Source organism: Mustelus asterias, chromosome 23 (genome assembly GCF_964213995.1).
Source record: "Mustelus asterias chromosome 23, sMusAst1.hap1.1, whole genome shotgun sequence".
NCBI classification, from domain to species: domain Eukaryota; kingdom Metazoa; phylum Chordata; class Chondrichthyes; order Carcharhiniformes; family Triakidae; genus Mustelus; species Mustelus asterias.
In genome coordinates, this window is record NC_135823.1 from 35,789,081 (window position 1) to 35,811,152 (window position 22,072).

General features: G+C 43.8%; 1 protein-coding gene across 12 annotated transcripts in view; it reads right to left on the minus strand.

The window, feature by feature from the left end:
• The window catches only part of arhgap17a (Rho GTPase activating protein 17a), a 166,459-nt gene that overhangs the window by 61,767 nt on the left and 82,620 nt on the right, over window positions 1-22,072 (minus strand). For all 12 annotated transcript variants that reach the window (XM_078240282.1, XM_078240285.1, XM_078240288.1 and 9 more), the window contains exon 3: window positions 7,922-8,026. In XM_078240282.1, the coding sequence (XP_078096408.1) occupies window positions 7,922-8,026 (105 nt within the window). The remainder of the gene's footprint in view (window positions 1-7,921; window positions 8,027-22,072) is intronic.

Sequence of the window (22,072 nt, forward strand, 5' to 3'; positions counted from 1 at the left end):
CCACGTTATTATTCTCTGCGATAGGCAGTGTCTTATTGGCTTGATGGGGGCACTCTGATGGTGAAACGCCACTCGTGTTGCCACTGTAGTTCTGTGGGGGGAGGTGGTGGTGGTATTGAACCGGTTATGTTTTTATGATATTCCTGATAACTTCATGGTCACTTATTGACCAATTTTGTTTTATTTATTTCTGTGGATTATTATTCCAGTACCATACCTGTGTATAAAAGGCAGGATCGGATTTAACTTTTTTTTGGTCAAGTTTGTATTTTGATTGATGGATTTTTTTCGATATTACAGGAGAAAGACAGTGCAAGTACAAATTGAAAACCATGGAAAAATTGAGCCATTTCCTGTCATAATTTCGTTTGGGCAACACTTGCGATTTCTAATGAAAATGATGATTTTATAGGTCCTTATACATTTCTCCAAATCCATTTTCAAATTTTCAGTACAATGGATTTAGAGTGATGTGTCATCTTAACAGCTGAAAAGTATCACAATACATAAAGCTGGGCAACATCTTTTACCATGGATGGTATTTAGAGGTAAAGCCTCTCTCAGTATTATGATATCCTGCAACTTGGTGAAATTGATGGTGAATAACTCGTACCATGTTGAGTAAATGACTACAGTTAGAAAAGTTATTCCCTGTGTAACTGCATTGAATTTCCCAACTCGTCTTGCTCGCTCTCCTCAGAGCTCACCACCCTCCTGTCCTCCCTAATCTCCACATAAATCTTTTCTATCCATAAACATGACCAACCCCTTGACCTTGATACCTCACGAAGAGTTCCTATTCCCATTATATGGATCACGTACCAGGGCATCAATTATGATCCCAACACCCATCACCGCTCATACCCTTACAACCTCAATTCCTTCTTGGCATTGAAAAGAATCCCATCCTTACAACAATACATTCAAACTCCCAATTGTCTGGTCTTCGGCCCTCCAATCACTGTAATAACTTCTATCATTATCACTCTGCTCAGGCATTCTCACCTCCACCTTTGACCCCAGCAAAACTCCTACTCTTTCCCATCCTGGTTGTTTTCCTATCTTTTCCCTATTATGTTCAAGAGGCACAGATTCTGAACATAAATTATATTATAAAAATGACAGGGAGACTACTGGAGAGGCTACAGAAAAGATTTATACAAATACCAGACACACATGGGTGCACATATCGGAAAGGATAAACAAGCCAGGTCTCTTTTCTCTTGAAACAAAGCTGAGGGGTGAACTAACAGAGCTCTTTAAACTTATGAAATGTTTCCTCTGGGGAGGAGCATAACTAGAAACAATCAAAATAAGAATCACCAAGAAATTACTAGGAATTCAGAAGAAACTTCTTTATCCAAAGAAGGGAATAGCATAGATATATTTAAGAGGAATCTAAACAAGTATATGAGCAAGATGGGAATAGATAGTTTGGTAGTCTTAGGTGAAATAGATAGGAGGTTTGAGTGGAGCATAAATACCAGAATGAACTGGTTGAGCTGACTGGCCTGTTACCATCTATCGTGCATATATAATGTACAACTCGTTTAGCCATTCATTACCAGGCCTATCATCAAACGCCATTGAGTTCTAAGTTCTTCATCAAAACTGCTCACTACACCAGATCAGCCTGGAATGCAAAGATAACCCCTCTTCCTCACCATGAACTGTGCCCTTAAAGGAAATAAGTAAGGGCCAAAAGGAATAGAGATGGTGCCCAAGTGGGAATTTAGCCTCCATCAGCTGGTGAGTCGTCTTCTTTTGTCCTCAAGCTAGGAGAGTGTCACTTTCTATTACTTTAGCTGTGCAAATGAATAATTGACAAATTAAATAAAGTAAGGCAGATGTGGCAGTGTGCTATGACTGCAACATGTGGGAACCTGTGTAAACAAGGGCAACCCCAGACAATCATAACCCCAATGTGCTCACAGAGTCCGAGTTACATACATTGTGAGGCATCAGGGAAGGGGAGAGTTACGTGGACACTTTGATCCAGGAGGCAGTCACACCCCTTAGATTAGGCAGAAGTTTAGAGTTGGCCACTGGTCAGAGGGAGGGTTGAGTGACTGAGCACCAGGCAGGTGTGGGGAACAAGCATGTAGTGACGGTGAAATGTCAGCCAACGACTTCAGAGGTAGGGGGCACTGGATGAAGTAAAGAATTGCAGGGTGGATGAGTGAACTGGAACTAACTGTGGCACCAAAATGCAGGGTAGTGGGAGAAGTGAAAAAGAATGCAGTCGTGATAGGAGACAGGAGAATCAGGGGATAGATATTATTTTCTGGAGTCAGAATTAGGTGCACCAAAGGTGTGTTGCCTACCCAATGCCGGGGTTAAGGTACCTCCTTGGGGCTGGAGACAAACTTGGGAGGAGGATCCAGTTGTTGTGGTCCACAGGGGAATCTAAGACATAGTAGAACCCAGTATGATGTTCAGCTGAGATAGTTTGAGAAGTTAGGATCCAAATTAAAATGCAGAGCATCCAAGGTAATTATCTCTGGATCGCTATCTGAACCACGCATCAATTAGCATAGGGTCAAGCAGAATAGAGAACTAAACTGGCTAAAAGAGCAGTGTGGTAAGAAGTGGTTTCAAGTCATGGACACTCGCACCAATACTCAAAGAGGGAGCTATCCCATTGGAATAGGCTCCACTAAAACCCCATAGGGCTAGTGTCCGAGCCACTTTTTAAAAATGAGGACTGTGGACATGGCTTTAAACTAACAGAGCTAGGTGGGAAGGTTCAGGTGAAGGGAGATGTGGAAATCCAAAGAGAAACATTGAGGCAATCAAATAGTGTAATGGTATGGGTAAAAACAAGCAGAGGGGCACAGGAAGAATCTGAGTGCATCACTGAGTAAGATTCATGCCAGGGATAGTAATAAAAAGCTCTTATCTGAATCCACAAAGCATCCACAATAAGATGGATGAACTAGTGGCACAGAATGGAAAAGCTGATTAGATTGAATTGCTATTGCAGATTCATGTTTACAAGATGATCATAGAATCAAACAGTGCAGAAGAGGCCCTTTGGCCCATCGGATCTGCACTGACACGTGAGAAACACCTGATCTCCCATCTAATCCCATGTACCAGCCCCTGGCCATAGCCTTGAATATTATGATGTGTGCTCATCCAGGTACTTTTTAAAAGATGTGAAGCTACTTGCCTCTACCACCCTCCCAGGCAGCGCATTCTAGACTGTCACCACCCTGTGGGTAAAGAAGTTTTTCCTTACATCCCCCTAAATCTCCTGTCCCTCACCTTGAAACTATGTCGCCTCATGACTGACTGAAGAAGGGGATTCCTAACCAGCTAATAAGGTTCATAGGCAAAATGCAGTCTTTAACGGAACAAGGGATCAGTAAAGAGTTAAATGATTATTAGACAAGCTAACACAAACAGTTTACACATGTGAATGCAGTAAATGAATCAAAACAAGTACTTATGATTTTAAAACTGATATGCTGATATTTTAAATGCATTGTTCACTTTGATCAAGCAAGGTTACCGAAAGGCATGGTGGTTAATGTAATTAGTTTAAACCTAGAGGTCTGGGAATCAGCTAGTCAGCAGTAGTCATAGTGGGAGGATTCCTATGAGAGGACATACTTTGCAACATTAATGAATAGGTACATTCACTGCCCAGACAGAAGGATAGATATGCCTCTGGACGCAGGAACACATGTCTATTCAACTTGGCAGTGTGCCATTGAGAATGTTCACTTTGACCTTACAGTAGCATCTGCCGTTACCAGGCAACAGTGAGATAGTTAGAACCAAGAAGGGAGGTGACTTCCGGACTTGTTGGACGAATAAAATATCACCATGCTATTAAGTATCATTTGGTTGGCTGAGGTACTTGACAGAGATTTGTATTGATGTACAACTGCTAAATGAAATTGATTTTAAGCTAATGAGAGATAGAATTATTGATTAGGAAACACTATAATTGATCTGTATTTGACTACGTAGGTCAGATCTCTCGGAGAGGTTCTTTAGCTCTATTCCCAGAGCCGTTTAACCCTTTGAGTGTCTCCGGTCAGCAGTATGTTTGTTCCATGTAAAATAAATTTGTTACATGCTTGCAGAGATATTTGTCTTGTGAGTTTTGAATTGTCTAAGACACAATTGGCCACCTTCAAATTTCCCCACAACACTGAACCTTCAACTAAGGGGAACAGCGGCTCCTTATCCACTCTGTCCATGCCCCTCATAACCTTGTACACCTCGATCAGGTCGCCCCCTCAGTCTCCTCTGCTCCAATGCAAACAACCCAAGTCTACCGAATATCTCTTCATAACTCAAATGTTCCATCCCAGGCAGCATTCTGATGAATCTCCTCTGCACCCCCTCCAGTGCAATCACATCCTTCCTATAATGTGGCAACCAGGACTGCACACAGTACTCTAGCTGTGGCCTCACCAAATATCTATACAACTCCAACGTGACTTCCCTGCATTTTTATCTGTACCTCGATTGTTAAAGGCAAGTGTCCCATTGGCCTTTTTCGCCACCCTATTAACATGCCATTCTGCCCATGGGCAAACACGCCACGGTCCCTTTCTTCCACAGAACTTCCAAGTGTCATGCCGTTCATTGAATACAACCTTGTCAAATTACTCCTTCCAAAGTGTATCACCTCATACTTTTCAGGGTTAAATTCCATCCACCACTTATCTGCCCATTTGACCATCCCATCTATATCTTCTTATAGCCCAAGACACTCAGCTTTACTGTTAACTTTACAGACAATCTTTGTGTCATCTGTAAACTTACTAACCCTACCCCCCACAGAGTCACCTATGTCATTTATACAAATGACGAATAATAGGAGACCCAGCACAGATCCCTGTGGTAGGCTACTGGACACTGGCTTCCAGCCCCTAAAGTAGCCTTCAGTCTCCTACAACGGAGCGAATTTTGAACCCACTTCACCAAAGTTGATTTGATTTATTATTGTCACATGTATTGGGATACAGTAGCTGATTGTGATGCAGAACGATGCCAACAGCGTGGGTTCAATTCCCGTACCGGCTCAGGTTATTCATGAAGGCTCAGCCTTGCACGAGATGTGATGACCCTTGGGTTAAATCACCACCAGCCTATAGTCATCTGGAACTATGACGAATTTACCTTTCTGGGTGGCACAGTGGTTAGCACTGCTGCCTCACAACGCTAGGGACTCAGGTTCAATTCCTGCCTTAGGTCACTGTCTGTGTGGAGTTTGCACATTCTTCCCGTGTCTGCGTAGGTTTCCTCCGGGTGCTCTGGTTTCCTCCCACAGTCCAAAAGATGTGCGGGTTAGGTTGAGTGGACACGCTAAATTGCCCCTAGTGTCAGGGGACTAGCAGGGTAAATGTGTGGGGTTACGGGAATAGGGCATGGGTGGGATCGTGGTCGGTGCAGACTCAATGGGCCAAATGGCCTCCTTCTGCTTTTAGGGATTCTATGAAAAGTGTTGTTTCTTCCACGCTATACAGACAAAACATACCATTCATAGAGTACATAGGGGAGAGGGTGGCGAATATAGTGTTATAGTCATAGCTAGGGTGTAGAGAAAGATCAACTTAATATATGGTAGGTCCATTCAAAAGTCTGATGGCAGTAGGGAAGAAGCTGTTCTCGAGTCTGTTGGCACATGATCTCAACCTTTTGCATCTTTTTCCTGTCAGAAGTAGGTGGAAGAGAGTATGTCCAGGATGCATGGGGTTCTTGATTATGCTGCCTGCTTTTCCAAGACAGCGGGAAGTGTAGACAGAGTCAATGGATGGGAGGCTGGTTTGCGAGATGGACTGGGCTACATTCACAACCTTTCGTGGTTCTTGCAGTCTTGATCAGAGCAGGAGCCATACTGCGTTACATCCGGGAAGGATGCTTTCTATGGTGCATCTGTAAAAATTGGAGAGAGTTGTAGCGGACATGCCGAATTTCCTTGGCCTCCTGAAAAAGTAGAGGCGTTTGTGGGCTTTCTTAACTATAGTGTCGGCATGGAGGGACCAGAGCAGGTTGTTGGCGATCTGGAGACCAAAAAACTTGAAGCTCTTGATCCTTTCTACTTCATCCCCATTGATATAGACAGGGGCATGTTCTCCTTTACGCTTTCTGAAGTCGATGACAATCTCCTTCGTTTTGTTGACATTGAGGGAGAGATTATTGTTGCCGCACCAGTTCACCAGATTCTCTATCTCATTCTTCTACTCTGTCTTGTCATTGTTTGAGATCTGACCCACTACGGTGGTGTTGTCAGTAAACTTGAAAATCGAAGTGATGGGGAATTTGGCCACACAGTCATAGGTGTATAAGGAGTATAGTAGGAGGCTGAGACTACAGCTTTGTGGGGCACCTGTGTTGAGGATGATCGTGGAGGAGATGTTGTTACCTATCCTTACCGATTGTGGTCTGAGAGTTAAGAAGTTCAGGATTCAGTCGGAGGGGGAGGTGCCAAGGCCCAGGCCTCGAAGTTTGGAGATAAGTTTCCTGGGAATAATGATGTTGAAGGCTGAGCTGTAGTCAATAAAGGGGAGTCTGATATAGGTGTCCTTGTTATCTAGGTGTTCCAGGGTTGAGTGCAGGGCCAGGAAGATGGCGTCTGCTGTGGACCTGTTGCGGCGATAGGCAAAGTGTAGTGGATCCAGGTAGTCCGGGAGGCTGGAATTGATTTGTGCCATGACTAACCTTTTGAAGCACTTCGTTATGATGGATGTCAGAGCCACCGGCCGATAGTCATCAAAGCATGCTGCTTGGTATTTCTTAGGTACCGGGATGATGGTCATCTTCTTGAAGCAGATAGGGACCTCAGATTGTCGTAAAGAGAGGTTGAAGATGTCTACAAATACTCCCGCCAGCTGATCCGCACAAGATCTGAGTGCTCGTCCGGATACCCCATCCAGGCCAGTCGCTTTCCATGGGTTGACCTTCAAGAAAGCTGCTCTGACCTTCAAGAAAGCTGCTCTGACATCTGCAACGGTGATCCTAGATACAGGTTCATCCAGGGCTTCCAGGGTGGAGGGTATGCTCTCGCTGACCTCTTGCTCAAAACGGGCGTAGAATGCATTGAGCTCATCAGGGAGGGATGCGTTGGAGCCGGCGATTTTACATGCCTTCATCTTGTAGCCTGTTATGTCTTGCAGACTTTGCCATAGTTGGTGGGGGTCGGTGTGGCTAGCCTAGGACTCTAGTTTGGTCCAGTGCTGTCTTTTGGCATCTTTGATGGATCCCCTTAGATCATATCTGGCTTCCTTGTATAGATCAGGGTCGTCTGACTTGAAAGCCTCAGACCTGGACTTCAGCAAGCAGTGGATATCCCTGTTCATCCATGGTTTCTGGTTGAGGAACACACGGATTTGCTTCTTTGGCACACAGTTTTCTACACATTTACTAACGAAGTCAATTACTGCAGTGGTGTAATTGTTCAGGCTGGTCACAGAGTTTTTAAATACGGACCAGTCCACTGACTCCAAGCAGCCCCGTAGGAGATCATCCGATTCCTCAGATCAACATTGCATGACTTTCTTTGATGGATTCTTGTGTTTCAGTTTTTGCTTGTAAGCCGGGAGCAGGAGCACGGCCTTGTGGTCCGATTGTCAATAGGGTTTCCCGTTGAATTCATCCCTTGCCGCCGTGACACCTGCGGCAGGAGTACACTGTCAGCAGGACTGAAGATCGTGCCAACGTGAATGGCCAGAAAGCTCTGACCATTAGCTTTGACCACTAATCAGTGGAACAAGGTTAATAGACTGTAAAACTGCTTGGGTTCCTGTTTACGGAGGAATTAAATATATTTAAATAGAGAATTGAAATACAACCCACATTCACAAAGACTTTGTAAACTTTGTTCACTGTACTTAGTGTAAAATACTTGTGGGCACATCTCTTATGCCAGACCCCTGTTGTTCAGTGTGATTGTATTACTTACGTGTCGTTTCTCCACTTCTGTGCCCTGCTGAACTTGCAAACATGCAGCCAGTCTCTTGTGGGTATTGTGGGAAATAATTCTTATTGCATCCATGCGCTTCTCAATCTAAACCAGAAACAAAAAGCAAACAACAGTTTAATCACTCTTAGTTTCGCCTTCTGCATTTCTTAATCATGGAATGGTTACAACAAATAAGGAGACAATTTGTTTTTTGCTGGCTTTCTGCCAAGTGCAACTCAGCCACTCTCACTCCCCTAAACCTTTTCTAGAGCTCTGCAAATAATTTCTTTTCAAGTGCTTATGCATTTTCCTTTTGAAAGCCATGATTCTGTCTGCTGGCCATTACACACACAGGCAGAGTGTTCCAGGTTGTCATAACTCTCTGCTTAAAAATGGTTGTCCTCCTATCATCATTGTTCCTTTTGCCAATCGCTTTAAATAGGAATGGCAATGTTGCCACAATCCCAGATGACCATTGGCTGCTCGTCCCTTTGAGGGGGAGAGTTGACAGGTGGTGATTTAACCTGAGGATCACCACACTTCAGGCGAGGGGCAAGGTTGAGAAGGCTGGGCCTTCATGAATAACCTCAGCCGGTACTGGAATTGAACCCGCGCCATTGGCGTCGCTCTGCATCATGAACCAGCATCCAGCCAACTGACCTAACCGACCCCAAAAATTGGTATCCTCTGATTCTCAACCTTTCTGCCAATGGAAAATTCTAGTGAGACATCATGATTTTGAAAATCTCTATCAAATCTCTTCTCAAATTTATCTTTGCTAAGAACAATCCCAGCTTTTCCAAACTACCCATGTAACAGAAGTCCTTAATCATTAGAACAATTTCCTGCGCCCTCTCTAAAGCTTTCACACCCTTTCTAAAGTGTGATGGGGTCCAGCAGCACAATATGGAAGTTTAGGCTGGACCAGCATTTTATAGAGGTTGATCATAACTTCTTTGCTTTTGTACCCATTGTTGCCACTTTCTCTACCTGCCCTGCCATCATCAAGGATTTCTGCACATTTACTCCCCAGGTCTCTCGGCTCCTGCACCCTCTTTAAAATTGCATCCTTTATTTTGTATTGACTTCCCTCATTCTTCTATGCAAAGTGCATCAACTTCACTTATAATGCATTAAATTTCATCTGCCATGTATCCAGGAACTCCAGCAGCCTGAACATATCCTGCTAAAGTTTGGTGTAATTGGGATTTTTCTGGTAAAACAGATTCTGACTTGGAACTTTAAAACTCCAAGCTAGTTAAGATACCTAGTTAATGGAAACTGCTTGGTAGTGGCAGACAACTGTCAATCAACCGACAGTGGTCACCTGAATAAGTGTTAATTACTGTGGCAGGAAACTGATTTCGCAGTCACTTGGGTGCGAGTCCTGTAATCCCTCCATAAACGTTGACAGGTTTCGCTAGCACATAGTGACAAAAAACAATGCTTTGTGAACCGAGTGCCAAGTTGGGAATTTGGAGCAGGGCAAAAAGTTGCTGCTACTGTTTATTCTTTTCTCAGCAATTCCTCTTCTCTCTCCTAGCTTAGAAGCTTTGTATTACTTTACTTATTGAATTAGTAACTAATTGACAAATTAAATAAGGACAGGCAGACAGACATGGCAGGAATGATGGTGCTTAGTGGCTGCAAAATGTGGGATCTGTGGAATGCTTACAGTCCCAAACAACCATATCTGTAATAAGTGTCTGAAGGTTGAACAACTTTGGCTCAGAGCTGCTGGCGTGGGCTGAGTTTCAGACACTATGGAGCAGCAGAAAGAAGGGAAGAGTTACCTGGACACTTCGTTCTCCGGCGTTTGAGCCTCTTGGTTGCAGTTCAGTAAAGGAGACACAAGTTCTGCTTCTTCATAAACTACCTTTATTTCTTTGATTCAACTCCACATACAATTCTCGCAACACCCAGTGCCATCTGTAACCTCTTTATATATCCCAGTGACTTCCATTAAATAATTAACATCCAATATAGAACTCAAGTGGAAGGTGACTATTAACCCATTCCTAACAGTCTCCCCTTTTCCATGGAGAAAAAAAATATTTTGATGAATATTGTTTCCACAGAAAAAACAGAAAACACAAAACACACTATTTCCCCTTCCCAGGAAAAAAACATACATTCGCAAAGATTCACCCTTCCTTAATGTCCAAAAGTTTCTTCGAACTAGTCCCTCTCTTAGTCAAACAATCGGATAACTGACAGCTACTATTAATCCATTTTATTTTTGATATTTCCCCCTTGTCCAACATTTGCTTTAAGCTGGCTATATCTATCCGCCACCTTTTCTCGTTTACACTCTCTGTAGAGAGCACATTTTCCCAAAGGAAATTATTGTCAATGTGACACTCGATGGGTATTTTACCCAAAACCCCTAACCTAAAATTTCTGTCAGTATCTGGGATATGAAAAAGGCCATATCCACTGCCTCTACAGGGCTGAGTGTCCCGGCTGCCAATGTGCTTTTTACCACTTTCCCTATTTTTTTTGCTTCCCATACAACAGGGCAACATTTACCATTTTCCCCCAAAAGAAAGATTATAAAATCTCCCGCGCTTGAAAACTCATCACACAAATTGGCATACGATGCATCACTATAAACTGAGTTTCAGGTGCCAAGATCACCCAAAAATGGGAACCTCAAAACACGCGCCTGCATTTTTATTTTGGCCAACGTTTTGTTTGCTCTCATTATGTCTTCCACCGTAGGATCATTCATTTTTGTAGTCAACTCTAGGATATCAAAACTAGCATCCGGTCTGGTCTGTCTGCCTAGCCAATTCAGTTGCCCAATCAAATTTCGGAGTTCCTCCTTTTCCGTCATTCCTTCTTTTCACCACGTCCTTTTGTGAAGTCCTACTGTGACTAATTGCTATTGGGCTGATATTCTCCAAATAAAATTGTCGACAAAGTAACACCTAACTCAGTCTGTCCAATTTCCAGCCCAACATATTTGAAAGCTCCTGAAGCCTGACTTCCAATCCTGAATTCCTTCCTCAGACCAGATATGAAAATAGCTTCAAAATCACTACTACCACCCCACAAAAAAAATCATCTACATGTATTATAAAGATACAGAAAGCTTTCCTTCATAGTGCCAGTAAAACATCACAGGATCTGCTTTCAACTGGCAACAGCCTAACTTTAACAAAATCGACTTTACTGAAAAATACCAAACTCTAGACACATCATTTAGCCCATATACACATTTATTTAAATTCCAGAATACCCCTTGCGTTAGCTGCCTCTTTAAGACAGAGGAAAATATCTCTCTCAAGCTGAAGCCCCTGCAAAAAGGCAGCTTTAATATCTATAGATTTGTATTCCCATGCTTTTGTAGCCAAGATGATCTTCAAAACGACCTTTTCTGCCGTAGGTGAATCCACTCTTAACTCCTGGTCTCCTAAATTTTCTTCAAATCCCCTTGTCATAAGCCTGGCCTTTGCCTGATAAGTTCCATCTGGAAGCATCTTTTCCGTGCAAATCCATCTGAGAGATAGAGCTCTTTGTCCCCTATCTGGTACCTCTGTGTATACCCCAAATTCTTGCTTTTTGGCATCTTTTATAACTTTTTCATCCAATTTATTGGAAGCCACCAAAGCCTCACAAGCATGTGGGCTTCTACTCCCAGTAGCATTGTAGTCTTACCCATGTTCCGAGACCTTGTGAAGCTACTCCCCCATCCTGTCAGATATCTCATTCTGAATTACACTGCTTGATCTTTCCCTCCTGTTGTGGGATGTTCTTTCAATAGTACTTTATCTCTTCCTGTGATCACGTTCACTATTGGGCTTACTCTCCGAACTGACACTACGTTTCTGTGCCCTCCATTTTTGAACTTCATGTTCCCAATCCATGGTCCTGACGGCCTCCCCTGTATTCTGTACATTCAACCAGTGTTTATATTTTCCAGTGGCCTTCCCTGCTCTATTAATGACAGCTGTATCCGTCCATTGACTAGACCCTTCAGGCAAGTAAGTCACTTTTGCACCAACCTTTGGCAGTTGTCCTTTAGCAAAAATGGCCCGTTTGAGTGCATCAGAAATATTGTGTTCCTCTACAGATACCCTGTCTATTTCAGCTAACTGGTCCTCATAATTCTGTAACACGTGAGTTTCAGATGACCCTGGTTCCTCATCATGTTCAGCTACTCTTTCTAACTTCGCAAGTTTGTAATCTGTACCCATTATCCTTAATGAATGTACCCTAACAGTCTGATTGCCATGTTGCAAAACAATTGTTTTGCCATGTATGCCCATCAGTTCCCTGGGCCTTTCCATTCATTAAAATTGTCTCTCTTGTAGTATACTATGTCTCCTTGCTGAAAAATGGTGTTTGATGGCTGTACATTGTGCCTTAAAGCTCTGTGAATTCTTTCAGAGACTTCTGCTTCCAAAAATGTTCTTCTACTTATATGCAATGCATTTAAATGCTCAACAAAGGCAGAGCTAATTTTAGTCCCTTCCCAAGCTGGAGGATGGTCATTCAAAATGGACGGAATTTTAGGATTTCTACCAAATACTAATTGACACAGACTATAGCCTCTGACCATCTGCAATTCTTTGCATGTACCGCCCATGCTAGGACTGAATTTAACTAGCAACTTAGTCTATCTGCCACCACCCCGCGCCCCCACCATTGTCTGTGTAAATTGTAACCAATTATTTGTAACCTTTATTTCTTTGATTCAACTCTCCACATACAATTCTTCCCAAACCCAGAACCACCTGTAACCTCTTTATATATCCCATAGAGTTCTATTATATGATTAACATCCAATTTAGAACTCAAGTGGAAGGTGACTGTTAACCCATTCCTAACATCCATGGCAGTCACATTCTCTCAGTTGAGTAGAACTTTACACTTGATCAATGGAGAATGAGACTGTGAATCAAGCAGGTATGGGGATCCAGCATGTAGTGATGGAGGAACCTGAACCTTTTATTTTGGCCAACAGATACAAGGTACTTGCTACCAATGTGGATGAAAACAAAGACTGTAGGTGGATGAGAAAACTGATCATGCATTGTGTGCAGGATGCCATTCAATTGGGGGGAGTGAAAAGGAATGTAGGGATGAAAGGGCATTGTCGAGTTGAGGGATAGGAGATAAATACTTTTCTCTCCAGCCATAGCCTAGCCATGAGCTCCAAAGGTTGTGAGGTCAGCCAGCTGCCAGGGTTAAGGACATTTGCTTATGGTCAGAAGTAAAGTTGAGTGGGTGGGGGAAGTTCCAGTTGTCATGATCCATTTAGGAACCAAAGACTTGGTGCAATGAGGAATGATGTTCTGCTAAGACTGTTTAAGGAGCTAGGGTCCAAATTAAAATGTAGAATCTCAAAAAGTCTCAGGAATGAGATCCAGGGCAACATACCAATTGACATCGGGTCAAGCAGATTAGAAAACTAAACGCATGACTCAGTATATGAGAAGAAGGCATTTTGATTCATGGGGCAGTGATACCAGAAAAGGGAAAAGGAAGCTGTTCCAATGGGATAGGCTCCACTTAAACCAGGCTTCGACCATCGATCTGGCAAACTGAACAATTAGGGCCGTGGATAAAACTTGTAATTAATGGAGGGGTGGGGAGTTTGGAGGAGACAAGGTCGGGTGTAGGAAGATTTTGAAATCTAATGAAAAAAGTTGAGACAATAGAACATTGTATCAATTTGCATAAATACAACCAGAATAGAACGCAAAGAGGGAGAGTTTAAGGGTAATAATTCATGAGTAAGGTCTAAACAGAGAAAGTAATTAAAAGAAAACTTTAAAGGCTCTTTATTTGAATCAGTGAAGGACCTTCAATAGAATAAATTAAACTAGTGGTACAAGGAATAAGTGGTTTGGATCCATTTGCCATTACAGAGACATGGTTACAAGGTGACCAAAACGGAGAAATAAATATTCCAGGGTACACAACATTTCAAACAGACAGACAGATAGAAAAGAGTGAGGGATAGTCCTGATAATGGAGTCCTTGAAGAACATCAATAAACTCAAATTTGCCTTCAACAATACATACGGTCTTTCCCAAGTATCCATACTTGGCAAAATTACAATGTTGTTTTGGATTATTGTTTCTTATCATCAATGTTAAACTGACAGGTCTGTAGTTGCTGGGTTTATTCTTGCACCCCTTTTTGAAAAAAGGTGTAAGCAACATTTGCAATTCTCTAGTCCTCTGGAACCACCCTCCCTATATAAGGAAATTTGGAAAATTATGGCAGTAGCTCTGCTTTCCACCCTTCCTTTCCTCAGCATCAAAGGATGCAGCCATTCCAATTCTGGCAACTTATCAAATTTAAGACAGCTTGCCTATCAGATACCTTCATCATTTTCTATTTCATTCAAAGATTGGTACAATATGACATTTCATAATGTCAAAATATTGTAGAAATTACAGAATTAAATACAAATAAAATATGTGGAAAATGGAGTTGAAACTGTTGCCGCTTTTAACTGGCCACCACTTGCAAATGAAATATAAGAACACAAGAAACATGCTCCACCAGTCAGTACAATCATGGTTGATCTTGAGTTACAACTCCAAATTCTTGCCTGCTCCCCATATCCCTCGAGTCCAGCCTATTGTGTCTATCCTAGCCTTAAATGTATTTAACGATGGAGCATCCACAACCCTCTGGGGTACAGAATTTCAAAGATTCACAACTGTTTGAATGAAGTATATTCTCCTTAGTTCAGCCCAAAATAATCCGGGACCAGTGCCTCCATGCTTTAGATTTCCCCAACCAGCAGAAACAATCTCAGCATCCACCCAATTAAGCGCTAGGGACCAATTTAATGAACCTTCACTGTACCAATGCAAATATATCCTTAAATGTAGAGATCAAAACTACACAGTTCTTCTGCTAAGGTGTCACCATGTAACTGCAGCAGGACTTCTTTATTCATGTATGCCAATCCCCTTGCAGTAAAGGCCAATGTGCCATTTGCCTTCCTAATTGCTTGCTGTACTTGCTAACTTCCTGCATTCTTTGTATAACCACACCCATGTATCTCTAAACATCAACACTTACAAGTTTGTTACCTTTTTAAAATATTCAGCTTTTCTATTTTTACGACCAAAATGAATAATTTCCCATTTTCGTACAGTCCACCTGTCATCTTGTTGTCCGCTCACTTAACCTGAATATATCTCTCTGCAGCCCGCATCCACCACCTCCCCGCCATCCCCCACTTGCAAAGCTAGGTGGGAGGATATTAGCAAACTTAGATACATTACTCTCTGTCTCTTCATCCAAGTCATTAATATAGATTGCAAATAGCTAAGGCCCCAACCCTGATACTTCTGGTACTCCACTATCACTGCCTGCCAATTTGAAAATTCTCTATTTATGCCAATTTTCTGCTTTCTGTCTGTCTACAAATTCTCTATCCATGCTAATACATTACCCCAAGCTCCATGAGCTCTTATCCTGCTTACTAACCTTATTTGTGGCACCTTAACGAATGTTTTTTGGAATTGCAGGTGAAATACGTTTACTTTTTTAAAAAATCTACCCCACCAGTTAGATCTTCAAAAAAAAACTCAAATTTGTGAAACCATATTTCCCTTTTATAAAACCATGTTGATTTGTTCTAATTGTACAATGCTAATCATACAATGCTTTACTAAGTACATTGTCATGTCTTTCTTAATAATAGATTCCAGCATTTTCCCGATGACTGATGTTGGGCTAACTGGCTTGTGGTTCACTGTTTTCTCTCTCTCCCACCTCTCTGGAAAAGCCAACATTTGCCAACTTCCAATTCAATGGGACTATTCTTCAATCTAAGAGATTTTGGAAAATCATAGCTACTGCATCCACTATCTCTGCAGCCATCTCTGTTCGAACACTAGAGTGCAGGCCATTAGGTCCTGGGAATTTGTGGAATCCAGTCAGACCACTATTGCCAATTTGATTGTCCCAGTTTAAGATAAAAACCTCCCACAATTATCACATTGGCTGGAATTTTCCAGCCATTCATGCCAGCGGGATTCTGGTGACACACACGTCATGGATTTCCCAGCAGCGTGGGGTGGCTTCAATGGAAATTCCCATTGACAGCAGCAGAACCAGAGGATTCCGCCGCCAACGAACAGTGCACCACCGAAAACAGCTGAGGGGAGGTCAGAGTATCTCACCTATTGGCATTTTCTTTACAAGTTCCAACTGTACTCTTTCATTTAGAAAGAAGAAAAAGAGATTGACAATCCCCACTACAAGATATTCAAGTACAATTGAGCAGTATGTTTTAAAGACCATCCTGCCCAAAAGGCTTGCACATGCACATTAGTGATAGCGTGCAGAAGACATTTTTTTAAAGCAAAATACGCACAACACCACAGTCCATGTTCCTGGTCACATCCCCTCCCTTTGCAAGCTCCATTGGCTTTTACACCCCAGATAATTTACTAAATTCTTATCCTAAAATCTCTCCAATACTTGCCCCTCAGTATCTGTGATTTCTTCTTGACTTATGTCCCATTGCACTCCCATCCCTAACAGCACTATGGGTGCACCTACAGCATGGCGATTGCTGCGATTCAAAAAAGCAGCTCACCATCACCTTCTCAAGTGCAATTAGGAATGGGCAATAAGTGCTGACCAAGTCAGCAATGCCCACATCCTGCAAATGATTTTTTAAAAACTCTTTGCTCCTCCAGAACGAGAACAAGCAAATCTTTTATTATATTCTTTGCTCATTCTGCTCCCCAATCAGTGGCAATTTGTCCAGTCACTGTGTCCCTAACTCTGCATCAGGATATTATTTTTCATTCTTCACAGTGAGCTGAGTCTAAATGGTCACCCCTTCACCTCCTCCTACTTGTTCATGTCTATCATGTTGTAAATTGTTCTGTATATGAAGATTGCTACAGATATATAAATTGTTCTACATTGGAACAACTATGCACCACTTAGTTCCTTGTTACTCTCAATGTAAAAAGATTGCTATCATTTTAAAATGTTATTTGAAGTCAGGAGACTAATCATTAAAGAGGGGAGGTTTAAAAAAAAAGGAAATGCAATTGAACATGTATTTTTTTAAGTTACTAAATTAGGAATATTCGATTGGCATCTCAGAAAATAATTTTCTTCAAAGAGACTTTTAGCAAAGAAATTCTGTGGACAGAGTTCAATATCTGATGAATTAAAAGAAGAAAATTAGAAAACGGGGTTAACTATTTATTTCAGCTAAGTGATTCACACTGAAAGGTGTTTGGTGCAGGGAGAGAAGATGAGAATCTGGTCCTAGACTCTATTCCTAGTCAATGTTGAGTTATGTTACCCCTGGCAGGACAGTTCCTGTTGCAAATATGATTGGTCTCACTTCTCCTAAGAAAGGGTTTTGTCAAAGTTCCTGATCTGTTGGGTGATTGTCAGCTATGGTATTCTCTATGCTTCAATGTCCTACTGACTTCTGCATTCTTAACACAAATTAGTCAAACAGCAGCCTGGCTTGGAACTATGCCACCGTTCCTTCACCATTGCTGGGTCAAAATCCCGGAACTCACTACCCAACAGCATTGTCATCACATGAATTGCGGCTCACCACCACCTTCGCCGGGTCAGGGTTAGACAGGGGACCAGGCCGATGCTGGGTTAGACAGGGGACCAGGCCAGTGCTGGGTTAGACAGGGGACCAGGCCGGTGCTGGGTTAGACAGGGGACCAGGCCGGTGCTGGGTTAGACAGGGGACCAGGCCAGTGCTGGGTTAGACAGGGGACCAGGCCGGTGCTGGGTTAGACAGGGGACCAGGCCAGTGCTGGGTTAGACAGGGGACCAGGCCGATGCTGGGTTAGACAGGGGACCAGGCCGGTGCTGGGTTAGACAGGGGACCAGGCCGGTGCTGGGTTAGACAGGGGACCAGGCCGGTCTGGGTTAGTCAGGGGACCAGGCCGGTGCTGGGTTAGACAGGGGACCAGGCCGGTGCTGGGTTAGACAGGGGACCAGGCCGGTGCTGGGTTAGACAGGGGACCAGGCCAGTGCTGGGTTAGACAGGGGACCAGGCCAGTGCTGGGTTAGACAGGGGACCAGGCCAGTGCTGGGTTAGACAGGGGACCAGGCCGGTGCTGGGTTAGACAGGGGACCAGGCCGGTGCTGGGTTGGACAGGGGACCAGGCCGGTGCTGGGTTAGACAGGGGACCAGGCCGGTGCTGGGTTAGACAGGGGACCAGGCCGGTGCTGGGTTAGACAGGGGACCAGGCCGGTGCTGGGTTAGACAGGGGACCAGGCCGGTGCTGGGTTAGACAGGGGACCAGGCCGGTGCTGGGTTAGACAGGGGACCAGGCCGGTGCTGGGTTAGACAGGGGACCAGGCCGGTGCTGGGTTAGACAGGGGACCAGGCCGGTGCTGGGTTAGACAGGGGACCAGGCCGGTGCTGGGTTAGACAGGGGACCAGGCCGGTGCTGGGTTAGACAGGGGACCAGGCCGGTGCTGGGTTAGACAGGGGACCAGGCCGGTGCTGGGTTAGACAGGGGACCAGGCCGGTGCTGGGTTAGACAGGGGACCAGGCCGGTGCTGGGTTAGACAGGGGACCAGGCCGGTGCTGGGTTAGACAGGGGACCAGGCCGGTGCTGGGTTAGACAGGGGACCAGGCCGGTGCTGGGTTAGACAGGGGACCAGGCCGGTGCTGGGTTAGACAGGGGACCAGGCCGGTGCTGGGTTAGACAGGGGACCAGGCCGGTGCTGGGTTAGACAGGGGACCAGGCCGGTGCTGGGTTAGACAGGGGACCAGGCCGGTGCTGGGTTAGACAGGGGACCAGGCCGGTGCTGGGTTAGACAGGGGACCAGGCCGGTGCTGGGTTAGACAGGGGACCAGGCCGGTGCTGGGTTAGACAGGGGACCAGGCCGGTGCTGGGTTAGACAGGGGACCAGGCCGGTGCTGGGTTAGACAGGGGACCAGGCCGGTGCTGGGTTAGACAGGGGACCAGGCCGGTGCTGGGTTAGACAGGGGACCAGGCCGGTGCTGGGTTAGACAGGGGACCAGGCCGGTGCTGGGTTAGACAGGGGACCAGGCCGGTGCTGGGTTAGACAGGGGACCAGGCCGGTGCTGGGTTAGACAGGGGACCAGGCCGGTGCTGGGTTAGACAGGGGACCAGGCCGGTGCTGGGTTAGACAGGGGACCAGGCCGGTGCTGGGTTAGACAGGGGACCAGGCCGGTGCTGGGTTTGACAGAGGACCAGGCCAGTGCTGGGTTAGACAGGGGACCAGGCCGGGTCAGCGTTTGAATCCCGCCACGGCAGATGGTGGAATTTGAATTCAATAAAAAACATCTGGAATTGAGAATCTACTGATGACCCATTGTGGGAAAAACCCAACTGGTTCCCTTTAGGGAAGGAAATCTGCCGTCCTTACCCGGTCTGGCCTCCAGAGCCACAGCAATGTGGTTAACTCTCAACTGCCCTCCAAGGCCAACTAGGGATGGGCAATTACTAGGGGGCATAACTATAAGGTTCATGGTGGGAGATATAGGAGGGATGTCCGAGGTAGGTTCTTTACTCAGAGTGGTTGGGGTGTGGAATGGACTGCCTGCTGTGATTGTGGAGTCAGACACTTTAGGAACTTTCAAGCGGTTATTGGATAGGCACATGGAGCACACCAGGATGATAGGGAATGGGACAGCTTGATCTTGGTTTCGGACAAAGCTCGGCACAACATCAAGGGCCGAAGGGCCTGTACTGTGCTGTACTGTTCTATGTTCTTAAGGGCAAGTAGCAATGGGCAACAAATTTTGGCCTTACCAGCTATGTTCACATCCCAAGAACAAATAAAAACCAGTTCACAGAGTATTACAGTACAGAATGGCCCATTCTGCCCATCAGGTCTGCTCAAGTGTCTTTCTTCATCCAATCTAATATAACATTTCTGCTCATTTTCTGTGTTTTTGCATATTTCCTTTTCATAAACAACTATTTAATTCTATATTAAAAGAATCTATGGATGAGAATGGTCACCAAGGTGAAGGACAGATGGCATTTGTGCCTGTTGAAATAGCAAGAGACAGTAGTTTTAGGATAGGAGGGGGAAAAAGTGTTCAATACAGTGCTTTGAGACTATTCTGTGCATTGAAGCCATTCAGGATATTTAAAGCACCCTGAAAACATAGCTCATCTTCAACCTTATTTTTAAAATGACATTGTGAATATTCTGGAGACAGCTCATACATAACTGCATAGTTTCCTATTTATATTGGCACATTTTTAAAAAAATGGAACTTCCATATAAGTCAGCATTTCAAAACTGATTCTGAAAACCAGAACCAAATAATGTCCCACATGTGTATTTTAGGTCACTTAGTTCAGTAAAATTCAACTGGGGCCTCCATTCACTTTGCTGTAACATTGGGGTCTGCACCCATTGTATTCAAGTATTCAAAATTGTGTGCAAGTACATATGAGAGTGGTCATATATCTTCAATTATTAATTAGTATTGGTAACAAACTGCTAACAACTAGAGTAGAATTTTCCGGCCAATGCGTAGATTTTGCACTTCAATCTGTGAATTAAAAGTACAGCTAGGTAAAAATGTGATTTGTACTGTAAGAGGGAGGATTCTTGCAAACTATAATTACAAATGAAAACAAGTTTGCAGAACAATACAGAACTAAATTAAACAATGATTTTATCAGAAGTCCACAGAAATGATTGCTTGGAAACCATGTGCAAAATACACTTTCCACAGGATAATCCAATCCCCGATGGACTTTAGTTACAGAGAAGCTCATTATAAATGTCTCTCATTTGGAAGTCATGCAGAGAAATTAAAGCGATTTTACAGCTTCTTTATGTTTTTCATAAAGCCACCTGGAAAGTTCCAAAAGCAGCAAGTTATGCTGAAGTTTACACTAACCCTCCTCTCAGTGAGTTATGCCATAATTTCCATTTAAAAGTGACATATTTTACAATACAAAAAGTTGCATCAAAAATTGAAACTGTTAAAATCATCAGGATCTGAGGAAAATTCTAAACTTATACTCCTTAATTTCCTCTCCATGTATAAAGATTAAAAAGATAGTAGAGGTGTACAGCACAGAAAAAGGCCCTTTGGCCCATTGCGTCAGCGCCGATTAAGGTACAGTAAAGGTACATTCAAACAACAAGGAAAGTTGGGACAAACAAAGTCAAAACTTGCTGAGTTTCCCTTGAGAGGGAAGATGAAACACAATAAAAGATGCTTATGACAGATCTCAGGTCGGCAATGCACATAGTGCCAGGCTGAATGTAGAAAGTTTGGAGGAGAAGTGAACAAAGTAATGACAGAAACAAAGAGTGTGTGGGGGAAAGGAGAACACTATTGCCCCAAAAGGAGTACCTCTACCCCCAACAGCCTGCAGCACAGGGTCACCAACCTTCAGCTGCCTCTTGTGTTACTCCCGAGCCCTCTTCAATTACCAGACTCGGATGACATCAACAGAGGCCCACCTCAAGGGTTTCAATCTTGTTTTCCGAGATTCTGTCCCCCGGCATTCCCGAGTATACACCAGAGCACAAGATTGCAGGCACAGCTTCAGAACTTAGGCTGTGCCAAACAGAACACTACTGCTCCAAAGTGGTGCCATTGCCCCAGCTCTCTTGAATGCCTTCGCCCCACAGCCCTTTCTTTGTTTCTTTCTTTTTACTTAACTGGAAGCCTTCCTGCATCCTGTCTTTGCTGTCCAAGGTCCATCAGGACTTGGAATTTCCAATCTGTGTACTCAAGATTAAGGGGTAACTTGGGTTTCATAATGAGACCAAATGAGATGTATTCCAGTTTTTGGTTATTTTCTAGGTTGGCAACTGCATCATAGATGCAAGAACCATGCAATACCTGGAAGGAGGCAACAAACTAATTACAGCAACCTTCCTTCACCCAGTTTATTTGCTTACCCCAGTAAATGCCACATTCTTCAGATGTTGCATTACATTTATGGTAAGTTGCTGTTCAGTTCGCGTTTCCCATGACATTCAGGACTATCAATCAAGTGAGCTGAGCAAAATCTGGCATCTGAAAGGGCAATGTCTAGGCTGTACATGGAAGACATTCACCATCTAGTACTATAAATGGAATAACAAAATTGGTAGTAATAAAATTAAAAACTATTTATCATCCTAACTCAGTCAGCCAAATGGGTCAATACTTTCAAATATCCAGAATC